Source organism: Calidris pugnax, unplaced genomic scaffold, assembly GCF_001431845.1.
Source record: "Calidris pugnax isolate Ruff unplaced genomic scaffold, ASM143184v1 scaffold19, whole genome shotgun sequence".
Taxonomy (NCBI): Eukaryota; Metazoa; Chordata; class Aves; order Charadriiformes; family Scolopacidae; genus Calidris; species Calidris pugnax.
This window is the reverse complement of record NW_015090775.1, coordinates 2,906,168-2,933,993: the sequence shown is the minus strand read 5'-3', so window position 1 is coordinate 2,933,993 and position 27,826 is coordinate 2,906,168. Positions and strand designations below refer to the sequence as shown.

At 38.4% G+C, this 27,826-nt stretch overlaps 1 protein-coding gene across 1 annotated transcript in view; it reads left to right on the top strand.

The window, feature by feature from the left end:
• PLXDC2 (plexin domain containing 2) overlaps window positions 1–27,826 on the top strand; it is a 378,234-nt gene that overhangs the window by 337,711 nt on the left and 12,697 nt on the right. The window contains exons 10-13 of the mRNA XM_014946652.1: window positions 7,129–7,189; window positions 9,983–10,136; window positions 11,600–11,638; window positions 27,610–27,770. Coding sequence (XP_014802138.1) covers window positions 7,129–7,189; window positions 9,983–10,136; window positions 11,600–11,638; window positions 27,610–27,770 — 415 coding nt within the window. The remainder of the gene's footprint in view (window positions 1–7,128; window positions 7,190–9,982; window positions 10,137–11,599; window positions 11,639–27,609; window positions 27,771–27,826) is intronic.

Below are 27,826 nucleotides of genomic sequence, written 5' to 3'. Positions count from 1 at the left end.
ACTGAAATCATATCTGTGTCCTAGCCTTCCTTTAAGGAAGGGCCATAAATGAAAAGTCTCTTTTTATTAGCATAATATTTTAAATTTTACATATTGCTATACACGGACTCCTATGTAAAGTTGCCAGAAATTTTTATTTAGACGAATCTGAAATCCACGTCTCTTCATAAAATTTGGATAAACTGAGATTAAGACCTGCTAAGGCAAACTGTCCGATTTCTCAACATATTCTACTGATTCTCTATAGGATATATTTTTTTATCAGTCTTTCCAGTCACCTAAACAGTGAGGACTCTAACATTTCTGTGCAGGAGGTATTCCCAGTTTCAGGGAAATAAGCAAAGTTTTCTCAATATTCTTCCTAAATATCAAGGCTTTTCTGTGCACCATTTCATCTTTAGTCCCTTTCTATTCAGGTCTATTAACTCTCCCAATATCTACATTATCATATAGCATTAATGAAGCCACTTGCTTCCCAGCAGATATCAAAACGAATATTAATATATACAATTAATGAATAAACTGATGAGCCTCAACTTTTCTGTAATTCTTTGGTAATCTGTTTTGCAGACTGTTCTTGCTAAATGTTGACTTCAGAGTCTGACTCACTTTTAGAGAAAAAAATGAGATGCAAATAGAATACTAATTTGGGATACAAATAGTTTTCTGAACTTTAAGGTCCTTTGAACATCATCAGTTACAGGATGCCTTTCCTTTCTTTTGTTCACTAGCTGAAGAATTCACTGAACCTTTACAGCAGGTGTTTTTCTTAACCCTAATTCATCCTTACTTTCCACAAATGCAGTAGGATGAATGTGCAGTTTCAAAACTGTGTTATGTTCTTTTGTGCAGAATGTTCTCCTGATTTGTTGGCGTACCTTTGTAGGCATATAAACATTGGCTTATGGAGAGTCAAGTTAGCACATTATGCCTCCTCCTTCTGTCATTGCTCCTGCTTCCCTTTTCTTCTTAGTCTTTTTAGATTTTGGAATGAGCTATAACAGTGACCTAGCCTAACCAAAACATCTCTGCACTTCTCTTTCTATCAGCCCAGATGCTGATGCCCACTAGTACTGAAACAGATGTGTTATGTATTGCACATTTGCTGGGGCTCCATGTGTGATAACAGAGATGTGAATAGCCCTATTTCATACTATCTCTAGGCACCAGACCACTTTCATCCTGTCCCAAGGACTCTACTACTTGTTAATGTTATCAGTGGTTTTTTACAAAGGAGCAAAATCCCAGTAAAAGTGTATGAATGAAAAAGAGAGCTCAGCCGATGTGTAAATGAGATCTGTGCCTTGGTGCCTCCCACTCGAGACCTGATGTTCTTCAACATCATTCCCAGTTCTACAGTTCATATGTCTGGGAGTACTATGGGAAGCGTAGGAGCTATGAATTAGTGTATGCTTGTCAGGTTTTTAGAAAATCTGGCTTAACTTTAGGTTCTGTTATGGAATTCTGTGTTATCTCAGCTGAATCTTTTCCGTGTCCCCGATGCTCTATTTCCTTGTCTCTAAGGTGGAAAAGGAAATATTTTCTCCAAAGGTGATGTTCATACTTTTATTTTAAAAACAAGAGACAAAGCAAGGGATATGTGAGGCTAACTGTATTTCTGAAGTTGTCAGTGTAAAACATTATAAAGCAGTTTTCAAAATACAGCTGGCCCTTCGCTTTTATTTATTTAACTAGAAGGAAGTGTAACACGTAATATTGGGGGGAAAAGTGTAAGATCATGGGAGCATCCGCCCTAAAATTGAAGGGATCATTTTGAATATTCAAAGATAGGACATAGTTCAGACAATGAGGTAAAGGTGAGAAAAGCAGGTCAATTGTGCTAGCTGGGATCAACAGCAAGAGTGTGAAGTACACACCGTAGTGCTTCAGAGGTCTTTGCCTCGAACCCTGAGTAATTTCTTGTGTGCAAAACCGGTACTGATGCCAACAGATCAGAATTCTCTGCTAATTTCTGTTGCTATTAGCTCTTTCTACCCACTGTGTGCAGGTATAAATGCACCAAGTCAAAGGCAGTGGAGAATGTCATCTACTGTCAGAGAATAATTTCAGTGTGGCTCCTTCCCAGAGAACGTTTGGTTGTTATTTTCTGCTGATTCTGTTGGAAATTCTGATACCATAATCTCATAGATTTGACTCCAGGGCCCTCCTCTTATACTCTCTTTTTTGTTCTAGTTATTCAAAGCTGAACCTTTAGCAAAAGCTTCTTTTTTATTCTTTATCTGCTTTTCAATGTGTTTCCTTTGTTGTTGTAACTGACATTAAGATTATAGAAAATATCCTCCTATTCTTCTTTAACCAGAACTCTGCCAAGTCTCACTTTAACTTGAGATTTTTCCTTTCTTTCTAGTTGAATTGGGAAATAGAACTTACTTAATTTAGCCCACTTTTATTCCTATGCTCTTCCAACTGCTAGAATTCCCTATGGGAGTCCTTATTTCTTACTGCCTATTCACATGTTATGTCAGAGCTACAAATACCGAGTCTTACTCGAGTTCAATCTCTTTTACTGTAAAATAACAGCTTTTTTTTTTTTTTAACATCTTTTCAATTCTCTGTTTACATGATATTGCGGGAGTACTTTATATTGTACAGAACATGTAGCTGTATTTTTCCAGACTTTCCAGTCTGTAAAATTGTGGAACCATCATCAGGTTGAAGATTGCCAGCTGAAACATGTACCAGCCTCCAATCCTCCCTATCACCACCTGAATGGTGGAAATTTTGAGAGACAAACGACGTTAAGACAGTGATGGAATTCAGCACCGCAGACACAGATAGGCTGCCTCAAGTATTAACTATGCCTTAGCAATTATATTTGAATTTTTCATAAACAATAAAATAGTACAGCCTGTCTGTCGTGCTGTATTTTAAAATCTTAGCTATTCTTACCTTAGGAGTAAATCATCTTCTAACAATTCAAATTGTCATCCTATTCTGAAGTGTAGTTTGATTAAGCAATATGTTTAAGTGAAGGATAAATACAGAAAACACATTTATGCTTGAATTCAGATCTAAATTAGGTGTGTTGAGCTAAATGCTAGGCACAAATACCGTTCAAATACCTTACAAATTCATACCACAGTCACACACAGGGACACTTCACATGAACTTCATAAGCACTTCAAGCTGTGATAAAGTTCTGCATTTGTGACAAGGGGAAGTGGAAAATAACAAAGGGAGGAAAATGCACTCTTTTCCCAGACAGCTCAGAGTGACAAGAAAGTGATATTCAAAGGATGGAGGAACCAAAATGGAGCCTGTTCTGTGGCAAAGAGAGGAAAAGCCAGACCGAGCACAAAGACAGTGCTTTTTTCCTCCCAAAATTTCTCTGTGATTAAGGTGGTTTTTTTCAGTTGGAAAGACACAAAGTTCAAGGCTTCCAGTTTTTTTATTATTTTATTACATAAATTTATTTAATATATTTATTTATTTTTATATTTTACTTCCTATCTCCCTCAGCTTGGAAAGAAATTCCACTTTAAAATGTTCTAACTTTATTTTTAGTAATTCAAACAACCTAGCAAGTGTCTTACTCTCTTCTTAATGTGATGTGTCCTCCTTAGTGGTTAAAGACAGAAAAGAGTTCTGTCTGTTCAATTTTCTATTTAATTTTCCAGTTTAACCTTCTATTTAGAGGAGTTAATAAACATTTTAACTGAGCTGAGTAATTACATGGTATTTAAGGAATCATTTCAGATTTCTAGAATGCCCTTCAGTTCCCAGAAATCCATTCTTCATATGCTGTTACAAATATCCCAGTGGGGGGTGGAGAAACAACCAACAAACAAAAGAGCAAACTAGGGAATAGTTGGTTTATGGGAGATGTGTTGTGCATTTTAATGCTCTTGATTGTTTTTTACCAGCTCAACCTGGTGAAAAGATTTTTCCATTCAGATTTTGTCCCTTTCCTTTGCAATAATTTTCCATTATGTTTTCAGCTTTTGCAAGTTAAACCTTGGTGAATTTTCTGTATACACAGTATCTAATTTTTTAATTATTATTATCAATCCTCATTGAGCTCTCTTAAAATAGAAGTAAAGGATTTCAGCTCATACACTGCATGGACACTTCTTGTCATTTAAATATTCTCTGCTGAATAGTGGTAAATGGCATCTGGTAGTTCCGATGACATCTCCATCTCCGTAGAGTTCACTGAAAGGATTCTGACATCTCTCTTGTTACCCAGACTCAGCTGCATTAGTTGTACCAAATCATCATTGCTATACATGCAGAGACTCAAATTCTCCCCTTGCTCCCTGAACCGTTATTCCCAAGTTCCACACAAATCCTGGAATTCCTTACATTTCATGAATGTCCCTATTTTCATGTCCTAGAACATGTTTGTTATTGCTTCGCTAGGAGCTGCTTTTCAGTCATCACTTGAAAATGAAGTTGTTATAAAATGGCCATGTTGACAGATGGCATAAATGGCATAGCTAATCAGATCTGCTCCAATGTTTTAACGGCAACAGGGAATTATCACCATGCTACTAGATGAAGGTCTTAAAAATGCAGTTGGTAAAGTGGGTGGTGTACTGAAATGACAGTTCCCAGAATTCTAACTGAACAGTGCAGCAGTGGTAGTATCTGCTACAGCTGATATCTCATTGACTCATGCCTCAAAGGAAGTTCACAAACAGGTTTTCTTGGAGCCTATCTAGCTCCTGATAAAGCTGCTTTCTGATAATATTGTTTGGACTCAACATTACATCAGTAGAAAATGTTAAATAAACAGTGTCCAGGGTTTAATGTATTTTTCTTCAAAGTAGGGTCACCTGAAGAGTGTCTCAGATGTTTCAAAGAGCCATCCCAAGTCCTTGTGTGTTGTATTCAACTTTTGGTGGTTTGTTAATTCCTGGTTAAAAATCAGGACTAGCATCATTACTGCCAGAGCATTTCAGTAGTTTGTCAGAAAAGACTTAATCACTGTAAATGAATGTGCCTGGGGTAAGCTTTTACTCACTTATCTTTGGAGCCTTAAGTTTGATGCTGTTTAGATACAAGATAAAATCTAAGACAGAAGGTCATTAATCCTTACTAGTCTAAGTACAGTTGGGTTTGAATTAGCATGGATATGTAACTGCAGTAATTGCCCCTACTGTAGAAATTTACAGTGGCTTGATGTGATATCTAAATGTTGGGCTTGATTTTCAGACATAGAGATTATTGTCCAAATTATTAGAATTAACCCAGAGCAGTATGACTGAAACGTAATGGGTATGTGCATATTTGGTACATCTGAAAATTAGGCTGGTTCTCCTTCAAGATAGGCACATAAGTTGATAATGAAGTTCTTTAAACTTTAGAGAAAAGTAGGAGAGACTGAGACTTCAAAAAAATATATTGTATTCATAACTGGAAGGTCACATCATTTCTTTCTGATTAGCAAGGTCCTCCTTGTTCTCTCAAACATTCCTGGAGACAGAACACCCCAAAGATGGGGAGGCAAGAAATAAAAATTCTTCATGGTGGTGGCCTTTATTCCCTATTCCCGTGTATTGGGAAGGAGGTCTATGTGCTCTCTAGAATACATTTCTGGTTTGGGTGTCTTTTTTCTTCACTACAGTGGGTTTTTGTAAAAGTCATTTGCTGTAGAGTAAGCATGACACCTGCTAGGCTTGGGGTATTGTTTTTAGTAACATTGTAAATGGGTTTTTGTAAAAGTCATTTGCTGTAGAGTGAGCGAATGCTTACCTGTTAGGTGGGCCTGACACCTGCTAGGGTTGGGGTATTGTTTTTAGTAACATTGCAAACGGTGGAATGCAGATCAGTGAAAGTACGGCTAATGAGAATCAACATTTTCTCAAACTCTTTTGTCAAAGACATTACAGATTCTGCTCAGAATAATTATGCAGTGAAGTTTATAATCCCGAGCGAGTCGTTAATGTTGTTTACATCCTATTGGAACATCCTCTTCTACTTCCAGAACAATTCTGATGTTCTGTTCTTCCAAAGTGGATCCCTATTTACCTTGGTTGCAGTAGCATACTTGGCACATCTTGGTATCTTTCAGTTCATTGAGAATAAAAAAATTACCCCATAAATAGAGCTAACCATGGCAGTGGCCTTATTTGCTCCCCCAGACTTACATTATAAGAGAGAAAGTTATTTGGTGTAGTGTCAGGTATGTTATGACCATGGGTGCCAAACGATACCATCCTGTCTTATAATAAAGTACTGCAGAAAATGAATGCAGAAAACAAAAAAAAAAACCAAATAATAATAAAAAAAATCCTAACTGGGAGAATCTTTTTCAAAGACGGGCGTCATGGTTTAGTTATTTGCTTGCTGTTTTAATGTTGCTTTCTGTTTGTAATTCTACCTGTTGTCTAGGAAACTCTAAGTTACTGTACAAACACTGATACCACTCTTGTGAGACAGGGATTGCCAGGGGAATCATTCTATTAAAGTGTTACAAGCTGCTTTAAAATTTCTTTGTTACATATTGCAAATATGAAAGTATATTGCAAACAGGTTATCACACAATTTGATAAATATACATAGAACACAATTTTTGCAGCTAGTGAGGAGGTAGAATCAGCTGTATAGTATTCTCTAATTGTCATGAAGGGTGTTCTAAGGAGCTTTTATCTAAATCAGTGAACATTGATCGCATCATTATATGTGTATCATGATGTCTCAGATCACCTTGCCTGACAAAAGCAGTGACTGGTTCACTACATCCTTGGTGGGATTAAATTTTGATGGCTAAAAAGTTGGACAGAAGTAATTAAACCAATTTACATCCACATGGCTGACATCAAACTTAAAAATGCCATGGCTTGGTACGGTTTTAAGAATAATTATCCAGTGGAAAGGAGATATTCTTATTTAAAAATTGCAAATTAAAAAAAAAAATAAAAAAAGAAAAGAATGGGTCATTCATTGAAGCGACTTTCACTGAAGTGGATTAAATGATGGATTCATATTGCAAGCAACAGCACCTTGAATAAAAGTAATAACACATAAATCATATGGATGTTAAATTTAATCACATCATTTACTTATTCTCTCTGTCATTCTCTTCTCTTCATCTCCCTTTCTTTCTTGTTCTTGTTTTCCTTCTATTTCCATCCCAACAACTTCTATCTATTTCATCCTTTAAAGATGCTCCAGTGGATTTGACCGTCACCGGCAAGATTGGGTAGACAGTGGCTGCCCTGAAGAGGTATGTGAATGGTTTACATCCTCAGCCCATCAGAGGCTGTTTATACACTTATGATGCATTTGATTAAATTCTTCAGATTATGAGGCGCGGTTTCAGCGCCAAAGACATGCTGTATTTATCTTTATCATTCAGTGGAAATGCTGTAAGGCATAATAAAGAAAAATAGGCTGAGCAATTTCACTCCCCATTTGAGGGAATAAAACGAGCGCAAAGTAAAAATTTTATCTCTGAGAAAGTACTTTTAAAAGTAAAAATTCCAGAAAGTCTGCCCCAAAACAGTGCCCCTGCACTGTTTTTCTCTTAGATCTCTGACTCTTGCCAGAAAAGGGGAAGAGACTGTGATGTTCCACAATTTAGAAAACCCGCTGCCAGACTAGTCTCAAGTGAAAAACAGGCACTGCATTTTGATTATGAAATCTGGCCAAAACATTTCATACAGAAGAAATTACATAGATGAATTCAAATAGATTTAAAAAAAAACCAAAACCAACAAAAACAAACAAACAAACAAAAAACCACAACAAAACAAAAAGAAAAACCTACAAGACATTTGAATATCCTTTCATGGAGGGGCAGTGAGCCAAGCAGAAAGATATCTGGCTGTAACAGTGGTGGACTGTCAAACAGGGACTGTAGCTTCTAAGAGAGTTACTCCGGGTATTCCTGGTACGGAGCAGTTAATTATCAAGACACATATATAAATATCTTGCTGCTGGTTCTTTCCCAGTGTCCTCCCTTTAGAAGGTTTTTGGTTTGGGGACTGGGATTTTTAGGGTTTTGTGGGTTTTTTCATCTGGGGATTGTGCTAATAGGAACAAATTAATTTGCAAGACTTTTAATCTCCTTTGGCCTTTTAATCTCCTGATGGCCTTTAAAAAGGAGCAACTTTTGCATTTCAGCTGAAAGGGCTAAATTCTGTCATGAGTTTCTGCCACACAGCCTTTCTGAAGTGCAATGCCAGGTGAAAGTGAGGGCAAAACGTAGCCCCAAGTGTCTAGTTAGGAAAGCACATTCTGTTTTACAAAGAGAAGTAATGGTATAAATCCAGTCTGATGGAAGAAATTGCTCTTCTTATAGCAGTAATTGCAAAATAACTGCATTTTACATACTGCCTTGTCACATGGGCTTGAAGCATCAGTTTTGCAGTTTGTAGTCTGCTGATTTAAGAACTGAATTTACATGAGGTTTATTGTCTGTGGAGGACAACCTCTTCAAGAACATACAATAAACGTTACTGGGAGTATTTGTTATTATAGCGCGCAAACTTTGTATTGCTTTAATCCAGATTATAATTAGCTAGGACTCAGTTGTGCCTGTAGATGAAGTTATCCAAAAGCTGCTCTCTGCATGACAGAAACATCCCTTTCTGCTTCTCCCCTGTTTCAACACAACTGGTGCTCCAGGCCTTAGGGCATGACCTGAGAGGAAGTTATTGATACACTGAGTGTATCTGAGAAACTGACAGTTTGATTTGCCAGTTTCAGGCTACTTGCTTGCTGCTCACAGTCTGGCTTTCAGGCTCCCCGGAGTAGAAACAACAGCTTATTTAGCATCTTCCAGAATGATGCCTGAGCTGACTGCTGGAGTTCAATGAAGGATCAATAATTAGCACACAAAGGTTACTTGTAGATGCATTCATTCAAGAGGATGAGTAATGAGGATTCTTATAATAATGTTTCCTTCTTTGTAATCTAGATTTTGAGCTAAATTTTGATTAAATTGCATCAGTGAAATTAACAAACTAAAACATAAAGAAATTTAAGGAATAACTACACTGCAAGTACTGATATCTTTTCTTAATGTAATATATTATTTCTGGTAAAATGAAGGACAATAAAATACCATACATATTAAAAGAAAGACAACATCCACTGGCTTTTGACAGGCAGATCTCAATAAAATGAAGAGGCTTTGTGGGATTCCACTTCTCATTAAATTGAATGGGGACAGCAGGAGTTACAGGCAGTTCCCATATGTTCTGCTAGTTAATTGGATGTATTTTGCTGCAAAACTGTGTGTTCCATAAAAGAAAACATTCGTTACACCTGCAGAATTTTTAAAGTGTGTAGAAACCAGGGGGGAAAAAAAGACTTGAGATTTTTGTCAAAATGTTGTATTATTATTATAGTTTATATATAGTTTATATTTTATAATACTTATATTTTTATAGTATTTTTATATTATATATACACATATAATACATGAAATTTTAATATTATATAGAATTCATAGACACAGAGTGAATGTGTTGGTCTGTAGTGTGGTATATACATACTCTATAGGCTTAATATGTGCACACGTTTTACATACATGTGCATATTCTTCTGTGATAACTGCATGTAAAGCCTAATTAAGTGTTCCAGACAACTACACATTACTCACTATGAATAACAACAATTTAATTCCTGCATATCTTCTTTAACAAGTGTTATGGCACGCAGACCAATGGTAGTAAGCATTTACAATAGAAGAATGAAAATTTAAATTATAATCTCAGTTGTTCAAATCTGATTGGGGGAAATAACATGTTTGACATTCAGAGATGACTTTGAAGCCTTGTCGTTAACCATTGAGTATTGTAAGTTTTGCAGCTAAATGAAAAATATATGTAGCTGAGTGCTGTGTAGAGCACTTCAAAGGAAAAAAAAAAAAAAGCAAGCTCTTGAAATTCCTTGATTAAGGGTTTCTGGTTTCATTCTTTTTGTTCTGCAGCTTGTTCATGCTTAAATTCTTCATTCAGTGACAGCCTCCGCTGAGAATTAATTTTCTCTTCATTTTTTTGTTTCCTAACAGTCAAAAGATAAGATTTGTGAGAAGAATATAGATACAACAGAAACACCTCCATATTCCATCACCACCCTTATGCCCACCACCACAAAGTTCAGAGTTTTAACGACCACCAGAGGATCCACCACTTCCCACCTGCCAACTAGCCTGCCCACAGAAGGTGAAGTATATAGACTGCATCCTTCTATAGTGCAAACATGTCATTTATGAGTCTAAAAGTAATTTATTTCCTTTAAGTATGTGTTCATGTTCACCTTTTCTCTTTGGGACAGCGGAAGGAGCGGGGAATTGCAGTCAAGGCAATATATGCTACTGCTTTTAAATTGCAACTTTCTCTCATAACAATTTGGTGCAAAAGGGGTGAGCGCTGGAGGAGGGGGTGGCACTGGGCCATGGAGGGGGAGCATGGACAAACCAGGCAGACATAACTTTCTCTCATAACAGTTTGGTGCAAAAGGGGTGAGCGCTGGAGGAGGGGGTGGCACTGGGGGAGCATGGACAAACCAGGCAGACGTCTGGAGAACTTGTGGTTATAATGAGTTTTTTGTGTTGCTTTGCCTATCAGGCCACAGTCCAAAACCTGTTGAAATGGGAGATGGAGAGGGTCCTGATAAAGTTAGTGAAGAAACTCCCACCTCAGACTTCATGAATTTTGCGTCCCTTTAAGTATTTTGTTTAGCCAGGTGAAAATTAGAGATAACCCAAATTAAAAACCTCTTTGAAATTTGCTGGTTTACTTTTTTTTCAGTCAGTTGACACTGTTCTTTTCATGTAGTGCTCACTGTTGTGAAATAGTTTCTATAGGGTTCTGAACTGAATTAGCTGGGTAAGTGATGGTGTGTCAGTTCTCATCCTTGTTCCACTGGCTGCTTAAATCTTGCCTTTCTGCAGTTGAGACACCCTGCTTTCCTGCTTCTGGAGAAAATTCAGCTAACACAGATTAATCAAATAGAATCTATAAAATAGAATGGGGTGAGAAGGAGGTTTCTGTTAGAATTGTGTGTTAACCCAAAGAAAGATACGAGTGCGTGCAGATTTTTTAAGTGGCCTGGGACAGCAAAATTTGAGCTCAGGGTGGGAATCTTGGTTTTTCTTGCTGCAAGAGTTTAGGAACTGTCAGTTCAGGATTTGGAGTGCATTAGCAGCATTATTTCCTGACATTTTGTTCATTAAAGCTCACAAGAAGAGGAGTAAGGGAATACATAGGATTTAAAACTAGTAGACCTTTTCAAGTTTCTTAGAAGAGGAACTAAGTCATTGTTTTACTTTATTGTCAGATGTTCATTCATAATCCTTAATATGGTAGAATGCTCAAACTGTGTCTGAACATGTAACATAAATGAATTATTTGTAAGTGTTATGAGACAGACACTAGTACCCTTATTTACAAGAATTTTGAATCCTCCTTTACGTTGTGACACTTTCATAAATGTTTATTGAGGAGTAAGAAAGTAAAGCGTTGCTCAGTGTAAGTAAGAACACTACAATCTAATTCTCATTGAGTTCAGTCACAAATCATTTTCTAATTGTGGAATTTCTTTGACATGAGAAAGTCATTCCTAAAATGACTCATGACCTAGAAAAATGCATTTTCCTACAACTAACTTTGATTTTTCTTTACAGATGACACCAAGATAGCACTACACCTAAAAGATAATGGAGGTAAGAGATTAATTTTTTGTATGTAAATAATATCAGTAGTTTCTCAAATTATACCCCACTGAACTTCATTAATCAAAATCAGATTGTAGAAATAGCTTTTACCAGGCTTTCAAAGAACTTCAGCCTTCCACATTTATGTGGAAGAACAGCAGGGCCAATAAGAATAGCAATTGCTTAGCAAATTAAACATTTACAACTATCTGTAAAACTCTTTAATAAAATAACAGGTTTAATTAATTTCCAAATATAGAGGTATTAAGTAAATTTTTAACTGTATTAATACAATTAGTAACTGTATTAAAATAATACAGTATTATTTAACTGTACTAAGAGAGGATATGATTCTAGTTCTAAATAATAATATTGTGTTACAAATTCATTCATAATAGTGAATTATTACATGATGGCTTATTAATAAACAAATCCATGTAATATTTCTGTGCTAGCAGAGATCCTGTATTCATCCATGCACATTCCCCATGCAAGTTAATAAGATCACCTTGTCTTACTGATAAAGGCTTCTGTTAAAGGAGGCTCTGCAGGGAACTGCTTTTGTCATCTTCTTTGTGGGTTCAAGGACTGAGACCTGAGGTTTGTTCCTTCTCCCTTTGAAGCTGATGAGAATTTTGCTATTAGAACAGGACTGGGTCATTAGATGTAGGCAGCATCTGTGTTCACTGCCGAGGTAGAGCTTGCTGAGGAGAAAGAAAAGATGGGGGTTGATTTTGGTGGACTTCAGAATGGTCTATCGAAGCAGGGATGATTTGCTGAGCAAATTGAAATAAATTCTATATAAAGGGGCATATTACTGGCTTTGATGGCCTTTCCTCTGGCAGCAAGCCTGGCATGGGCAAGGTGCAGGGTGAGTCCAGCAGTTCAGGGACAGCAGCTGGGGTGAAGCCCAGCCTGGTGACCATCAGCTGAGTCTGCGGCGAGGAGGCAACCCCGTGGTCAAGGTAGGAAGCCAGGATGGCAAGGCAAGGCTAGGAGCAGTGAGGGAGCAGGTGAGGCACAGCAGCCAGCAGCACAGCTCAGTCAAGGACCAAAGGAAGCAGCTGGAGTCCACAGTCCCAGAGGTGGTGAGATGATAGACCAGGTCCATACAGGGAGTCCAGCAAGCAGCAAAAGGGGATGGGGCCACAGTTAAGGCTACACCACAGCTCCAAGGTCCATTCAAGGAGACATGGCCAGGGACAGGACTGAAGACAACACTTGCAGCACAGATCCAAGGTTGGTCCAGGAGACAAGATCAGGAATGGGACTGAACACAGGTACACCTTCAACATAGCTGAGGCGCTTGAGCTTGCATGGAGTCCCCATGGGCAGGGGTTCCAGGTGTGGCTGATCAGGTTAACTGAGGCATAGTTGTGGTCTCTCAGGGCCCTTACAAAGAATTGTTCAAGTTTTGAAAAAGCACAATGTGTGGGTGCCACTTAGCATTTTGGTCTTTTTTCCCGTGGTTTGTTTTTCAGTAATATTCAGGCATTATTTTATCCGTCCCTCAAATTAGAGATCTGCTCACTCCACAGTTGACATCCCCTTCATCGCCAGTTGCTCCTCTGTCATTTTACTGTCACTAACCATGGCATACATGCTGTACTGGGCATTGAGTTGTCCGTTGGTTGGTAGCGGTGTTGTTTGACATGGCTTTGACACAGAAATCATCCCCTGGAATAAGGTCATCTGTAAACTCAGGGTGGTACTCTTAGGCATTTTTTCTACCAGAATGTCCCTGCACCTACTTTCTCTTATTCTTCTTGAAATCAAATTGCTTTTTATTTTGTTGTGAAAAGTGCTTCAGTGCTCTTAAAGATCAACAGACAAGGCAAATTGGTCAGCTCTTCACTCTCCTGCTTCTTCTCTGCTCTGTCCAAGAGGCCTGGGACCGGGCAGTGCTCTGTCTGGAGCATCTTGTGAACAGCTAAGAATAATATGCTGTTAAATAAAAAAAAAATAAATAAAAAAAATTCAAAAGGTGAGCTTTAGGCAATACATCCAAGTTTCTTTCAAGATTATTCTTCCACTTGTCTAATCTTTGCCTGGGATCTGAACAGAAAAACCCTGTGAAAGCAAACAAAATGTTGAATACTAGAGCAAGTGGGGGATGGCTGTGACCTACTTGGTAGAGTGAGGTGATAGGATTAGGGGCATCACTTATCTTAAATATAGAAAGTCCATTTCTGTGCGGAAAGCTGCGGCATTTTAGGAGGATAAACCAGCACCTGATGCAATTATTCATTTTCCTTCAGCTGTTTCTTTTATTCTTGAATTTTTAAAAAAAGAAACCGACTTCAAACAACACGGAAGCAAAGCAACACACCAGGATTTCTCATTCACACAGTAAACGTGGCTTTTAATCTGAGAAGTTCTTTTTGATGCATCTTCAATTATGCATTGAATTTTCCAGTGACCCCTAGATTAGGCTCAGATAAAACCTCTGCAGCCGCAGGCACGTTCTTTGATTCTCTGTGATTTGTCAGCCTTTCATAACGAGTAGATTATTTCAGGTCACGAATGCAGGGTCTTTACTTTCTCACACTAGATCCTTTAAAACTCTAATGAAAGGGAACCTTTTATAATGGAAAACCAAAGCTATATTAGATCAATGATAGCCTATAGCTTCACGTGTCCTTGGATGATAGCAGTCAATATCTGCTTAGGTACAACAAAAGCATTGTATAGAAATTCTGCATCTCACCTCTACCTGGAACTTTTAAAGCCAAATGTTCTAAAGCAGGAATTAAATTTACATTCAGTTTCGTCAAACTGCTTTGACCTTTTAATTATATGAGAAAACTGCTTGCAAATTAGTGCTGTAATTCACCCAGTCTTCTGTAGCCTATTTTAAACATACATTTTAAATTTGCTTGCTTCTGTTTCTTCTGTCTTCTGTCCATTGACACATGATAGATGCCTAATATATACATGCCTAAACCATTTTAAAATACAGCTGGCATGCTGTTGCGACTTTTGTTAAATTTAATTCTCTTTAAAATAACAAACATTTTCTAAATTTTAAGATGTGTCTAGCACTACAAATGTATATTTTTGTTATTGATTTCAAATTTGGTTTTGTTTTTTTTCATTTTTTCTTTTAGCACAACTCATCTGACTAAACAGTTTAAAAGCCTGATTTTTCATAAAAATTGTGAGCATTTTGCTGTGGCTATACAGTAATGGAGTATTTTCCTGTTGAGGTCTCTTTGGTGGATGTTTTAGCTGATTGGCCAGCACATCTAGACATTTTATTTGACCTTTCTAGACACCTGATTGTGATGATTTGATTGCTTTGAGTCTCTCTCAATCCCTCAGCTTTATAACTCAAAAGAAAAGTGCGTGTGGGTTGGACAGAAAGTGTCAGAGAAACTGCTACACTTCTCATTCATCAAGATGTACAGAAATTACTGTTAAAAAAAGTAAAGCTATGCAAAAAAACATCTGCCTGAGGGAGAAAGCTGTTTTATTTATTTGCAAACATATATAGTGCTAGGAAATGTCTGTGTCCTGTTACTTTCACTCTCTGGTGGACTTTTTCAGAGGTGGTCTAGATACAAACATTAGTAATCTGCAAGACTAATATTAGTGCTATACAGATCTTAATTTGAAAGGTTAGGAAACTCTATAACAAATTACTGAAATGCAGACCCAAGGTTTGAAAAAAGAAAACAATTTTTATATATCTTATATACAGTGATAAGTTTAACCAAGGATATTTTTTTAATAGTCCCCTGTGCCTGGAAACTAGCTCCCATTAGACATCTGTTTTCTTAATTTCCCTTAAAAATTGCAGTCTGAGCTCTTCCTACCATAGGAATTCTTGACAAATTATGGAGGCGTCTCAGTCCTGTTTTTCTTGTGTACCCTGAAATTTAGCTGCAACATGTTTAACACCAGTTCATGTCTGCTAGTAATCATCTTATTTCTTTCTAATATGTTAAGTTTCTAAATGATCCAGAAAATGAGACCTATTTCAAGAAAGAGACAAGCCAACCTTGTGGCTAACTCAGGCTAACAAGTCACTACAGACTAGCTGAGTCCTCTCCAATTTTAAAGTAAAATATATTAAACAATGCTAAACCTAATCTTTGTGTTGATGTAAAAATGTTTTAAAGTGGACCTTGTATGGGATAAGATCCACAGGATACGGCTTTGTTTTATTGCCAGGTCTTGGCCTGGCCACAGGATATGACCTTGCAGAAGCTTAATCTCAACTGGTGTTATCCAGAAAGCCACAAGTTATTCTTTTTGGCGTTTCTCATAGCCAGAGGCAAGCAACAGGCAAGAGGAAGTCTTTTATGTCACGGTAAAAGAAATGCCCAAAGTGGGATAAGTTACTATGTAGAGGTGCCTGTCTCTATCAGCTACAGAGAAAAATCCAAATTATATACTAAGAGTAGGCATCATATTTATAGGTACCCAAGGTTTTCTCACATTCACTCTCTTCAGGGTGTCCTAATTAATGTGTTCTGTTTCCATCCCTGTCCAGAAACCTGGCAGACCAAAATTCAGACCTCTTCTTCCACTCTTCTCTCATAAAAAAGTGAGGGTTTAAGGTTTCTTCACTGTGAGGGTGGTGGAGCACTGGAACAGGTTGCCCAGGGAGGTGGTTGAGGCCCCATCCCTGGAGATATTCAAGGTGAGGCTCGAGGAGGCCCTGGGCAACCTGGTCTAGTTGGGGGTGTCCCTGCTGACTGCGGGGGGGTCAGACTAGATGGCCTTTGGAGGTCCCTTCCGGCCTGGGAAATTCTATGATTCTATGATTCTATGATTCTAAGGCTTTTACCAATATTGCAAAAATCCTGTTGAGACTAGGTTACGGATAATAATGATATGTTTACTTCTGTGTGTTCCCCTTACTCAAAACTGTTGTTGTTCCCCTAAAATTGTGTGGTTCGTACACTTTTAGGCAAGCAAGGATTTCCTTGGAGACAACTTGTCATGAAGTTTAATTTAGCTATGCTGTACTATATGCTGTGCTTGTATAAAAAATTTTTTATCAAGGAGTAGCCTTGGGACAGTTTCAATAGTGATGCAAATAGAAGACATAGAGAAAAGTATCCTAACACAGAGATAAGCAAAATTGTAGAATCATAGAACGGTTCGGGTTGGAAGGGACCTTAAAGATCTTTGACTTCTAACCACCCTGCTGTGGGCAGAGACACCTTCCACTAGAGGTGGTGATGGATAGAAATGTGTTAATGGGATAAGAATATGAAGAAAGGTAGATTAAAGGAGAACAATTAGCCACCTTGATTATCAAATAAACCAGAAAGATCCTTGTAAACAGAGTTTATCAGATTGTTTATCCTTTTTGTTACACCTAGGTAAAGGAAAATTCCAAAGGAAAGATATAAAATACAACTCAAATAAGTCAGCAAGTCTTCCCACATACTGTATTTCACACTGTAGATTGCAAGCTAAGAAATGCTGATACATCTCTACATTTTATTCTGTTTCTCCCTGATCATTTCCAAGCTGCTCCTCCTCTATCATTTTTCAGCAGTCTGTTCTCAGAACTAGTTAGAGACAGGTCTTAAGATATATCAGAGATCTCTCTTGTTTTCTTCAGTATGATCAAAGCATAATTGAAGCTGAACTTCAGACGCCAAGCAATTTGCTAAATGCTGCTCACTGCTTTCTGCAAGTTCAGCTGTAGCGTGTAGAATAGGAAAACATTATTCTTAGGAAAAAGTGTGGGATCTACCATAGTATGTTGTTGTAAGAAACAAGAAATTATGTGCCCAGTGCAATTCCAGTTCTTCCTTCTCAGGAAATCCTGTGACTTAAGGAAAGCATGTACAGTCTTGCAGGTGTTCAGTATGATATTACATCAGTGCCTACTTCTGTTATACAAACAGAGCCTTCCAAAGGCAAGACCATAAGCTTCGTAAAGCGACGGCCTCTGATAAATATTTCTATCTTCCTTGTGCATCAGACACAGGAAGAAACATATTCTACATACTATACACAGCGTGCAGTGGGTTGCATGTGTGGTTTTTAAAGCAAATCCATTCTGGGTGAAAAATAGAATCAAGGATGAATAACCTTTATTCTTAGGACATGTAAAGTGTTAGAATTAATAAATTGTGTTATTTTCTGTTTGCTTCATGGTACACTGGATTGTACTTAAATGTTACTTAGAATTTCTTCCATCTCCACTGTATCCCAATTTTGCTGTCAGCACCATATTACAGCTATCATCACAGAATATGTGAAGAACGCCGATTCAATCTGCAGAAAGTCAAACAAATAATGACAGAGGTTTATCTAAAGTAGTGGCACTCGAATGCATCCCCCAGAAATCATTTTTACATTTCTGCTTTTTTACATCATATTAGGCATTATATACCTTACTAGGTTAAAGCAGTGTGAAGTTAAAACAGTTTAACTAAAACAGAACAACTATGTGTAGACCTTTTGACTTTTTTTGAAGTCAGACTTATACCAGTGTGGTTTCACTTCAGTTTTCTAAGCCAGATATAAAATGATATACAGTATCTACCCTTAAAATTGTCATGACTTTGCTATAAAGACACATTTAGCTGATTTTGTTAAACACATACAATTTGTGCCAGCTCAAAGGATTAATGTGAAAATCACATGAAGATTTCAATGGAGATCTTATGAAGGGCTAAATCATAAAATCATAGAACATTTTGGGTTGGAAGGGACCTTTAAACGTCATATAGTCCAAACACCCTGCAATAAGCAGGGACATCTTCAACTAGGTCAGGTTGCTCAGAGCCTCATCCAACCTGACCTTTAACGTTTCCAGGGATGAGGCATTTACCACCTCTCTGGGCAACCTGTTCTAGTGTCAAACCACCCTTAGAGTGAAAAATTTCTTCTTTATCTCTAGTCTGATCCTACCCGCTTTTAGTTTAAAGCTGTTACCACTTCTCCTATTGCAACAGGCCCTGCCAAGAAGTTTGTCCCCATCTTTCTTATAAGCCCCCTTTAAGTACTGAAAAGTCACAATAAGGTGTCCCCAGGGCCTTCTCTTCTCCAGGCTGAACGACTCCAACTCTGTCAGCTTGTCTTCATAGGAGAGGTGCTCCAGCCTTCTGATCATTTCTGTGGCCCTTCTCTGGACTGGCTCCAACAGGTCCATGTCTTCCTTATGCTGAGGGCTCCAGAACTGGTCACAGTACTCCAGATGGGCTCTCAGCAGAATGGAGTAGATAAACCTTTAATACAAGGCTGCATTACTTAATATTTTATCTTATAATCTTTTCCTGTTGCTGTCACAGTGCTGTGGCAGTATGACAGCTAGGCCACTCAAAGCTCCGCTATATTTTGTCTTTTTAACTACCTATTCTTCATGGAGTGAACCCAGTGGTTGCAGTCAGCAGCCTCCTGCAATCTCCTCTACATTGCTCGCTCATCTTTGTCATCAGTGTGTATGGGTCAGTGTGAAGGATGATGAAGATGGAGGTCAAGCGAAAGGCGACTAATATATAGATGTACATTTTGCATTTAAGCTGAAGTATCTGAAGTTGTTCTGTCTCCACAAGGTGAGGGGTATGGAGGGAACTAACTCTGGAAGTGTGAGACGCAGCTTTAGAGAGGAACATCCTCCTTGACCCAATGGTCTCCTGTTTGCTTCCAGTAGGTTTAAAATGAGTCAATGGGCTGATTGAATTGAAATTCTTGTAATCTGGTGACTTGTTGTTCTTCTGGATTTGGCAACAGTCAGCTGCCTTGCGAGGCCAAATGGCATGGTACAATACAGTATAGTACTGAGCTTTGTGATGGCCACTGCTTGGTGCTACAAAGTATTGTAATAGTTTTCATGGCCTCAAGTGTCTCAAACTAAAATCAGTAGTGATGACAACTGTTGTAGTGTTAGGTGATATTTTAGAGCAGAAGAATGAAAGTCCTTAGCTAATGTATTTAGAGTGCTGTCATCCTATAAACAGAAGGGTTTGATTTTAGTGCGGTCTCATCCATTTACTGCACTAAGCAGTTGATCACTCAGAGACTTACTGAGTTGCCCTGGGTCCTACAGCAAATTGATAGCAAACCAGATATTGAATTCAGAATTTGTGGGTTACAGTTCATAATATTTGCAATCAAGGACCACCTTTCACTTTTTACATGCAATCGGAAACCAATTTTTAAAGCATTAGCTGAACCGTAACTTCATAAATCATCATGAAACCAAGTAAAGTGTATCAATGGCTTAACCTCAGAATGTTCACAAATGCTAAGGGAATGAACCCACAAAAGCAAGAAAATCACACTCCATTACCATGAAGAAGCTGAGAAGTCCAGAGCATGCTGTTCCTAAATGAGGTAGAAAGAACATTTTTATGCAGATTCCTCTAAGCCTCTGGAGAATCCATCTAGTTAGACATTCCCTTATTCCCTCCCACAGTCACTATATGTAAGTCGTTAATCATCTGTTCAGGAATCTGCATTATGTACAGGAAAAAAGCCTCATAAAATAAGCAGTCTCCTGGTAGACTCACATTCCAGATGTAAATGGGGGCCCAAAGAGGGGAAATATCCAGTGGGTCTGCTGAGCTCACTGTAGGCTGTAACCCTGTGTGCTCATTATGTCCTCCCTCTTTACAGGAGCATAATAGCTCAAACCCACACGGTCATGCAAATAGGGTAATACAGCTTCCAGGCTAGAAACGACATACTTAATATGGTGGAGGGCTGCTGGAGTGAACTGGGATCTGTAGGTCCAAGTTAGTCTCAGACCATGCAGCAAGAAAGGGTTTCTGCTCTTTGGCTGCCCAAAGAGGAGAGCAAACACATGGAGAGGAGGCATTGCCAAATGGCTTGTAGGGAGCTCTCATGTGGAAACAGCTAGTGAAGCTCCTGGATGAGAAAAAGCAGATCAATAATGGTCCAAGGATGGCTACAGAAGAACAATTATGGGTGTGAGGATGGTCCAATAGATTAACATAGGTACATTAGTGTATTGGACAAATATCAGGGATAGTAATGAGGAGAGGTGGGTTTGAGCTGCCAGATTCAGCTGATTTGCCCAAAGTCAGAATGGTCCAGCGGCTGACACTGGCAGACAGTTTTGTTACCCTGAAATAAACCTTGGAGAGGGTTTAAAATTGCTTAATTTCTTGCTTAGATTACTTTTTAAAAGATGGGTATATTATCCTGGATTTCTTATACATCAAATAGCATCTATCCTAAGCAGTACATGCCTTCTTTTGTTTATCAAATTTATATAACTAGCAAAAGTAGCACCCAGCACCCAACCAAGAGGTAGAAATGGGCAGGAAGAAATCAGCTTTCAATATGTCTCACTTTTCCCCATGGCTCAGGCCTTCAAACTGAGATATTTCATACAGAGTGAACTACAAAACTTGCAGTCTTTGATGGCAGCCCTGTGAGCGATATGAAAATGCTGTATTCTGTTGTGACAGCAAGTTCTAAGCTATACAAACACTGCATTCTTTAAGGATCATCAAGTTTCTCTGATTCTAGAATAATTTCATAGTAATAATAATAGTAATAACAATAATAATAATAAAAATAAGTAAGCACATCTGACTTTCCTAAGTTAGTATTTGAAGGATAGTGGTGTTTATGTAAGAACAGTAAGATACTTGCTTTGCATTAGTATTAATAGTATGGCATAATCTACTTTAATCAATAAATGTATTTTTATAAAGCTGGATGTGCTACAGCTTCAAAATCAAGTCCAATACCAAAATAGTCATTACCTAATGCACCCGTGTACATTGGGGAATGCAAGGGAACTTCTGCAGTTAACAACTAAATTATTAAAAGAATTGCATGATTGCATGGAAGCTCTGAAAATATTATCACACATCCTGTTTCTGTAATGATTAGTCTGTGTAGTGCATACTCATAAGTAATAAGAGTAAGAGAATGTGAATCTTTGCTGGAGAAGTGGTTATACCTGAATCTATAATTTTTTCCAGTCTGCCTCATCTGTAGGAGCTGTTTTCATGCACTTGTACCCAGACCTGTTTTGCCATAAAACTAAGAACATGCCAGACAACTGTCAACTTAATAAACCAGCATTTCTGTACCAATAGGACTGCATAGATGCTCTCATACCCATGTGATAGTTTCATATTCATCTGGCCAACCAGCTAAAAAAATCACGGCTGTTGATGAACATAAGAATTCATCCAATTGCTGCCACATCACCTAACAGCAGATACTAATTTTATCATAAAGCATTACTATATAAGGAGAAATTGCAGGGTTCCTTCTCTGTCTCTGTGACAAATTCAGGGGTTTGCCATGAAAATTCATTCTTCTGGTAAAAGGAGGGGAGAAAAGAGCAGAGCTCAGTCCTCAGTTATCATCTTCAGTCTGATTGCTGCTATTTAGGTCATCTGTGTCCCTGGCTTTGCTAGTATAGCTGTCAGTCAGGAGGGTCAAATAAGCATTTTATCCTTTAAAGTTGCGTGTCCATAGAGTCATAAACTAGTTAGAGTTGGAAGGAACATAAAAATCATCTGCTTTCAACCCCCTTCCCATAAGCAGGGATACCTTCCACTAGACCAGGTTGCTCAAGGCCCCATCCAGCTTGGCCTTGGACACTTCCAGGTATGGGGCAGCCACATCTCTGGGCAACCCATTCCTGTGTCTCAGAATAAAGAATTTCTTCCCCATATCTAATCTAAATCTACCCTCTTGCAGTTTAAAACCATTACCCCTCATCCTGTTGCTACAGGCCCTGATAAGGAGTCCTTCCCCATCTTTCTCCTCTAGGCCTCCTTTAGGTACTGAAAGGCTGCTGTAAGGTCTCTCTGGACCCTTCTCTTCTCCAGGCTGAACAACTCCAGCTCTCTCAGCCTGTCTCCACAGGAGGGGTGCTCCAGCCCTCTGATCATTTTTGTGGCCCTCAGCTGAACTCATTCCAATAGGTCCTTGTCTTTCTTATGTTGGGTCCCCCAGAGGTGGACACAGGACTCCAGATGGGGTCTCATGACAGCGGAGTAGAGGGGCAGAATCACATCCCTCAACCTGCTGACCAAACTTCTTTTGATACATTTGACTTTCTGGGCTGCCAGCGCACATTGCCACTTCATGTTGAGCTTGGACACCCCCAAGTCCTTCTCAGGGCTCCTCTCAATCCATTCTCTGTCCAGCCTGTATTTGTGCTTGGGATTGCCCCTACTCAAGCGCAGGATCTTGCTGGAACTTCATGAGGTTTGCACAGGATCACCTCTCAAACCTGTCCAGGCACCTCTGAATGGCATCCCTTCCCTCCAGTGTGCCAACCACACCACACAGCGTGGTGTCATCAGAAAACATGCTGAGGGTATAAGAGGTGAGTCTGAAGTCTGAATTGGAGCTTTTTACCATCTGATCACAATGCAAGAGTAAAAAGGAATTACATGGCTTTTGGAGGGAAAAAGCAAAGCTTTAGTTTCCAAGTCCACACAATGAAACTCTCCTTTTTTTTTCTGTCATTTGCCCTTGGTTCCATGTCTCATTATATAAAAGAAAGTTTCTAGCCAGGAGACACCAGAAGTTCATCTATTTTTACTCCATTTTACCATAAAACTTTTTTGTATCTCTGCTCTCACAGATATTAATCTCTGGTAAATAAACCCTTTTCCATCTCATATCATGAGAGGTGTATAAGTACGTATCACAATTTTGCTCATATATAAAACTATCACAGTAGAAAATTTGTGTAAACCTTCAATTTAGGTAATAGAAAGTAATGTGTTTCATTACTTAGCTGACCTCAGTGGTCAATATGCCACAGTGAGCAAAATAATGTTGAGAAAGTATACACAATATGTTTGCAAACCCTCTAAAGAGCAGTCCTAGTTTGTACACACCTTTGTTCCTGTTAAAGTCAGCATCATAGTCCCCATGGGCCAGGATAAAATTTTCACTCATTATAATTCCTTGAATTTTTTTGATCGTCCTACACCAAAAGAAACTAGACCAACTGTAACATGAGACATAGCATAGTGATACAAAATAAAATATGCTATAGTCTTTATGTGTTTGTCATGCAAACAATGAGAACATTTTTATTGTGTTTTCACTTTTGTTTTTTTAAACAGCATTCCAGCAGGAGAGGAGTTATTTCATGTTTGTATTGTGTGCCTTTATATTTGGGAAAAAATGTTACTTGCTGTTTCTATCTGTCATTCAGCTCCTAATGAGAAGCAGACTGACCTTGGTGATGTTAACATGGTCCTTCTGCTTAAACAGTTTATGCATGTAAGAATTTGGGAAAGAGTTATAAATAGAGCATATTGTCTGTAACAACTGGTTTTTTTGACCACAAGAAAAGGAAAGTGCAGGGAAAGTTCTGCTGAGAGAGCTCCTATGGAAATGGTTGGTCATAAGACAAATATCCTCCCATGGGTTTAGCCTTGCCTGGAACAGCAGATGTGTGGTGATAATCGTAGGAAGATTTCTGCACCTGAAGAAGTTTATGAGTCTGTTTTTTCATCTGTTTCCCTTGGTGGGCTTTTTAAAAGAACTGGTGGCTTTTTAAAAGAACTGTCAGTTGATTTTGCAGCAGAGAGTATTTTCTAAGTTGACAACACTGTTTATTGTCTCTGTGCAAAGAGAGTGAAATCAATTTCTCATGAGTATTTGAGCCCTGGGGTCAATGAACCGAATTTTGATTATGGAAATTACAAGTTACTTACACTTGTTGTCATTTAAGAAAAGCATTTCTTGTATTTCATTCCCTTTTTGCATTTGGCATTCTGATCACTGCACTGATGTCCATGCATTGCTCCACTCCAGTAGAAATCTGGGCAGGCACTTGTCACCTGTGCTATTTGGAAGAGAGATGGCGTTCTCGTTTGCAAAGCTGGATGCTAAACACAGAGAAATTATCAGCTCAAAGGGGATTGATTTGATGGCCTTTACTGAGTGGTTAGAACCTTTGCTGAAGTCCAGCATTTTTTAATACGCAGAATATGATGTTCTGCCTTCAACCGTAACATAGTAACAACACAAATTACTCATTTAGTGCAAATTGGCCTGAAAATAGGTACAAATGATAAAGTAGTTTATGATGCACCGATGTGGCCACTGAAGGGAAGAGTCGAAGAGTATGAAGCTGTCAAAAAGACAATTAGGAGACAGAAAAACTATGAATCCCCTGCTCCTTTTGGGGAGCAGTTGCTTCTCAGCAGGGTGACTCACACAACTAACTGCTTATCACTGGGCATTAATAGCCCAGCCCAGAGCATGTGCAATAAAGCAGGCCTTTCCTGATGGTCTTTCAGTTGCTTAATTTGCATTTGCTTGGTGGTTTGAAATATATGTGCAAGTACTAAATATTGTTACAGTGCATGAACAGAAATTAAAACAGGACCTGGTATACATTCATCTACTCTCTGCTGAAAGTGAATAGCTGTTTAATAAATTATTAATGGTTAAGTCAAGTAAAAGACTCTGCTGCACAAAAGTTAGAGGAACTTTTTTTAGGGTCACGTATCTTTCCTGTCTCCACCATGAATCTTGCATCCTTTGCTATACAGTGCTACAACCACCAGGAAGTGTTTTAAGTGCCCTTTGGGTGGGAATACATTTGAAAATAGATTCTCCACATCCGAGGTAATATCAACCTTTTCACTGCAATGTAAAGGATGGCCTGGAAATTTTCACTGTATGTACTGTGTTTAAAAAAAAAAAGAAAAATCAAATAGGGCTGACACTGCTTTTCTTTTTAAAAAGGGCCAATAAATCTGTGTGAACTAAGCTTTAAGAGAGCTAAGTAAATCTCTTTGTAGGATTTAAGCAGAGAGAGGCCTGATTCTTGGATCCTGTTCATGCCTAAGCTCAAACTTGATGTTCACAGCAAAATTAAAACTGAAGTTCTTGTGTGAACTTTTAAGTAAAAAGAAAGATACCTTCAGGATTCCGTAGTACCTGAGTGGGGGCTCATGCTTGCAATTTTTTATTAGGTTCATTAACGCCTCCCATGTCCTAGTTTAGCCTCTCAAATTATTGTGTTCTTTTTCTTCATCCTCTGATTCTGTTACTCATCTCCTTACTCTGCGAGCTGCCTTGCTGACTTCATGGGAAAGAGCGGAGCAACGCGGTGGGGTTTCAGCTACCTTGACTCAAAATTGAGGAAATATGAACAAAAGCATGGGAAATTTAGATGAATTTCTTCACTCTCCCGTAGATGCACTTCCATATTATAGTTAGATATAGCTTTTGGCTAAGATAATACATTCTCCTTTTCCTTTTCTCTCCATTGTCACAATGGTGCCGTGCAACCCACTGGGCCATGCAATCTTCCTTGGTCTGGTGAGAAACATGGTGCCACACATGGATGAGCTGTTGCACTGAGGTTAAATGTTCCTGTTTTCTTTTATTGCTCCTCATGCAAGGCATTTAACATTGTATAAGGACCTAGATCAATTGTTTAAGGACCTTTCTTCTACTATTTCCAGTTCTCTTTTTTTTAATATTAGCGTGGAGTGCTCTGCTCACAATCTGATAAATGTTAAAAGACCACACGTACTGTTATTGGTATTGTTATTGTTACTATTAATAACAATAACTGTAACTTGTTTGTAATTGGTACCCATAAATCAATAGCTGTTTTCCAAGAACAAATAAAAGGACAGTGCCTCACCTCACAGACCATGACACTCTTAAGACAACCAAACAAATAGTTCAGGGAGGTGGCACAACAAAAAGGATGACTGTAAAAACAAAAAATTTTCATTATAGTCAGCTTGGAAAACAAGCATTTTGAGAGGAAATTTAAAAGTAGAATCGAAAGAAAATGTCTCATAAGCGAGATCAGAGACAGGTTTCGTATGGAGTAAGGAAGGGACGTGATTTTAAGGATTGGCAGAAAGCAGTGGGAATATTAGGAGAATGATGTGAATTTGTAAAGTCAACTGACCAGTGCCCTGATGGTGTTTCTTAAACCAAGGGCTTTTGAACTATTCTTGCCTGCAGTGGTAGGTAGAACAGCACTTCTCTTTCTGTGTACGAGGATGCTGAAGGATCATTGCTTATCACCATGTCTGTATTTGCTGCAATATTCCAGGTAGCCCAAAGCAGAAATCACACCCGAGCACAAGCAGTTCTACAGATGTTGGTTAATTTATTGAGAGACTTTTTCCACAAAGTTACAGTTGCTGTCACTTATTTGGAAGCACAGCTGACAAGTCTCTCGTGTGACAGAGACTGTCCTCTTTTCTCCTGATGGGAGCATAGCATGAACAGCCTTTAGGTAGCAAGTTTAGTAAATGGATGATCTTCTGTATTACTTTGTGATGATGAGTGTGCCGTTCAGACCAAGATTAGAATATTGCAGGGTCATTTAACATCCATCTGTTACACTTTTGACTGATTCGGTTGCACAGGGTGGTTCAAAACCCCTCTCCAAGCTAATGAATCAGGCTTTCAGAATGCATTTATTAGCTAGACCTCACAATAGTTTGTGAAGTGTCTCAACTTGAAGCTTTAGAGAAAATAATTCAAAATATATTCAATTAGTACTTTTTGTCTGCGGGGCAACTGCAGTAGTTTTATGGGAAAATCAAAACAAAATTCATTATGAAGGTAATTAGGAACTTCAGAACCAAGCTAATGAATCAGGCTTTCAGAATGCATTTATTAGCTAGACCTCACAATAGTTTGTGAAGTGTCTCAACTTGAAGCTTTAGAGAAAATAATTCAAAATATATTCAATTAGTACTTTTTGTCTGCGGGGCAACTGCAGTAGTTTTATGGGAAAATCAAAACAAAATTCATTATGAAGGTAATTAGGAACTTCAGAATGACCAGATTGCATTCAAAAAAAAAAAAAGGATATTAATTTTGCTTATTGACTTAGAATTAGTAAAACATTTGGAAATGTCTGTTCATTAAGATTATGAGAGTATTCAGTGGTGGGAAAGAGACGTCTAACATCTTTTTCCAACTTGGGCTGTGGAAAATGAGAAACACGTAACACAGAAAAAGCAAATGCTCAAATGCCAGCTGTGAAATTAATAAGTGTGCCATTTGTGCAGCTTCCACAGACGACAGCGCGGCGGAGAAGAAAGGTGGAACGCTTCATGCTGGCTTAATTGTTGGCATTCTAGTCCTGGTCCTCATTGTGGCTGCAGCCATCCTCGTGACCGTCTACATGTATCATCACCCAACGTCAGCAGCCAGTCTCTTCTTTATAGAGGTAAGACAAAATAACATATTTTGTCGCTAGTCTTGTCACTCAGCTAGTGTAGTTGG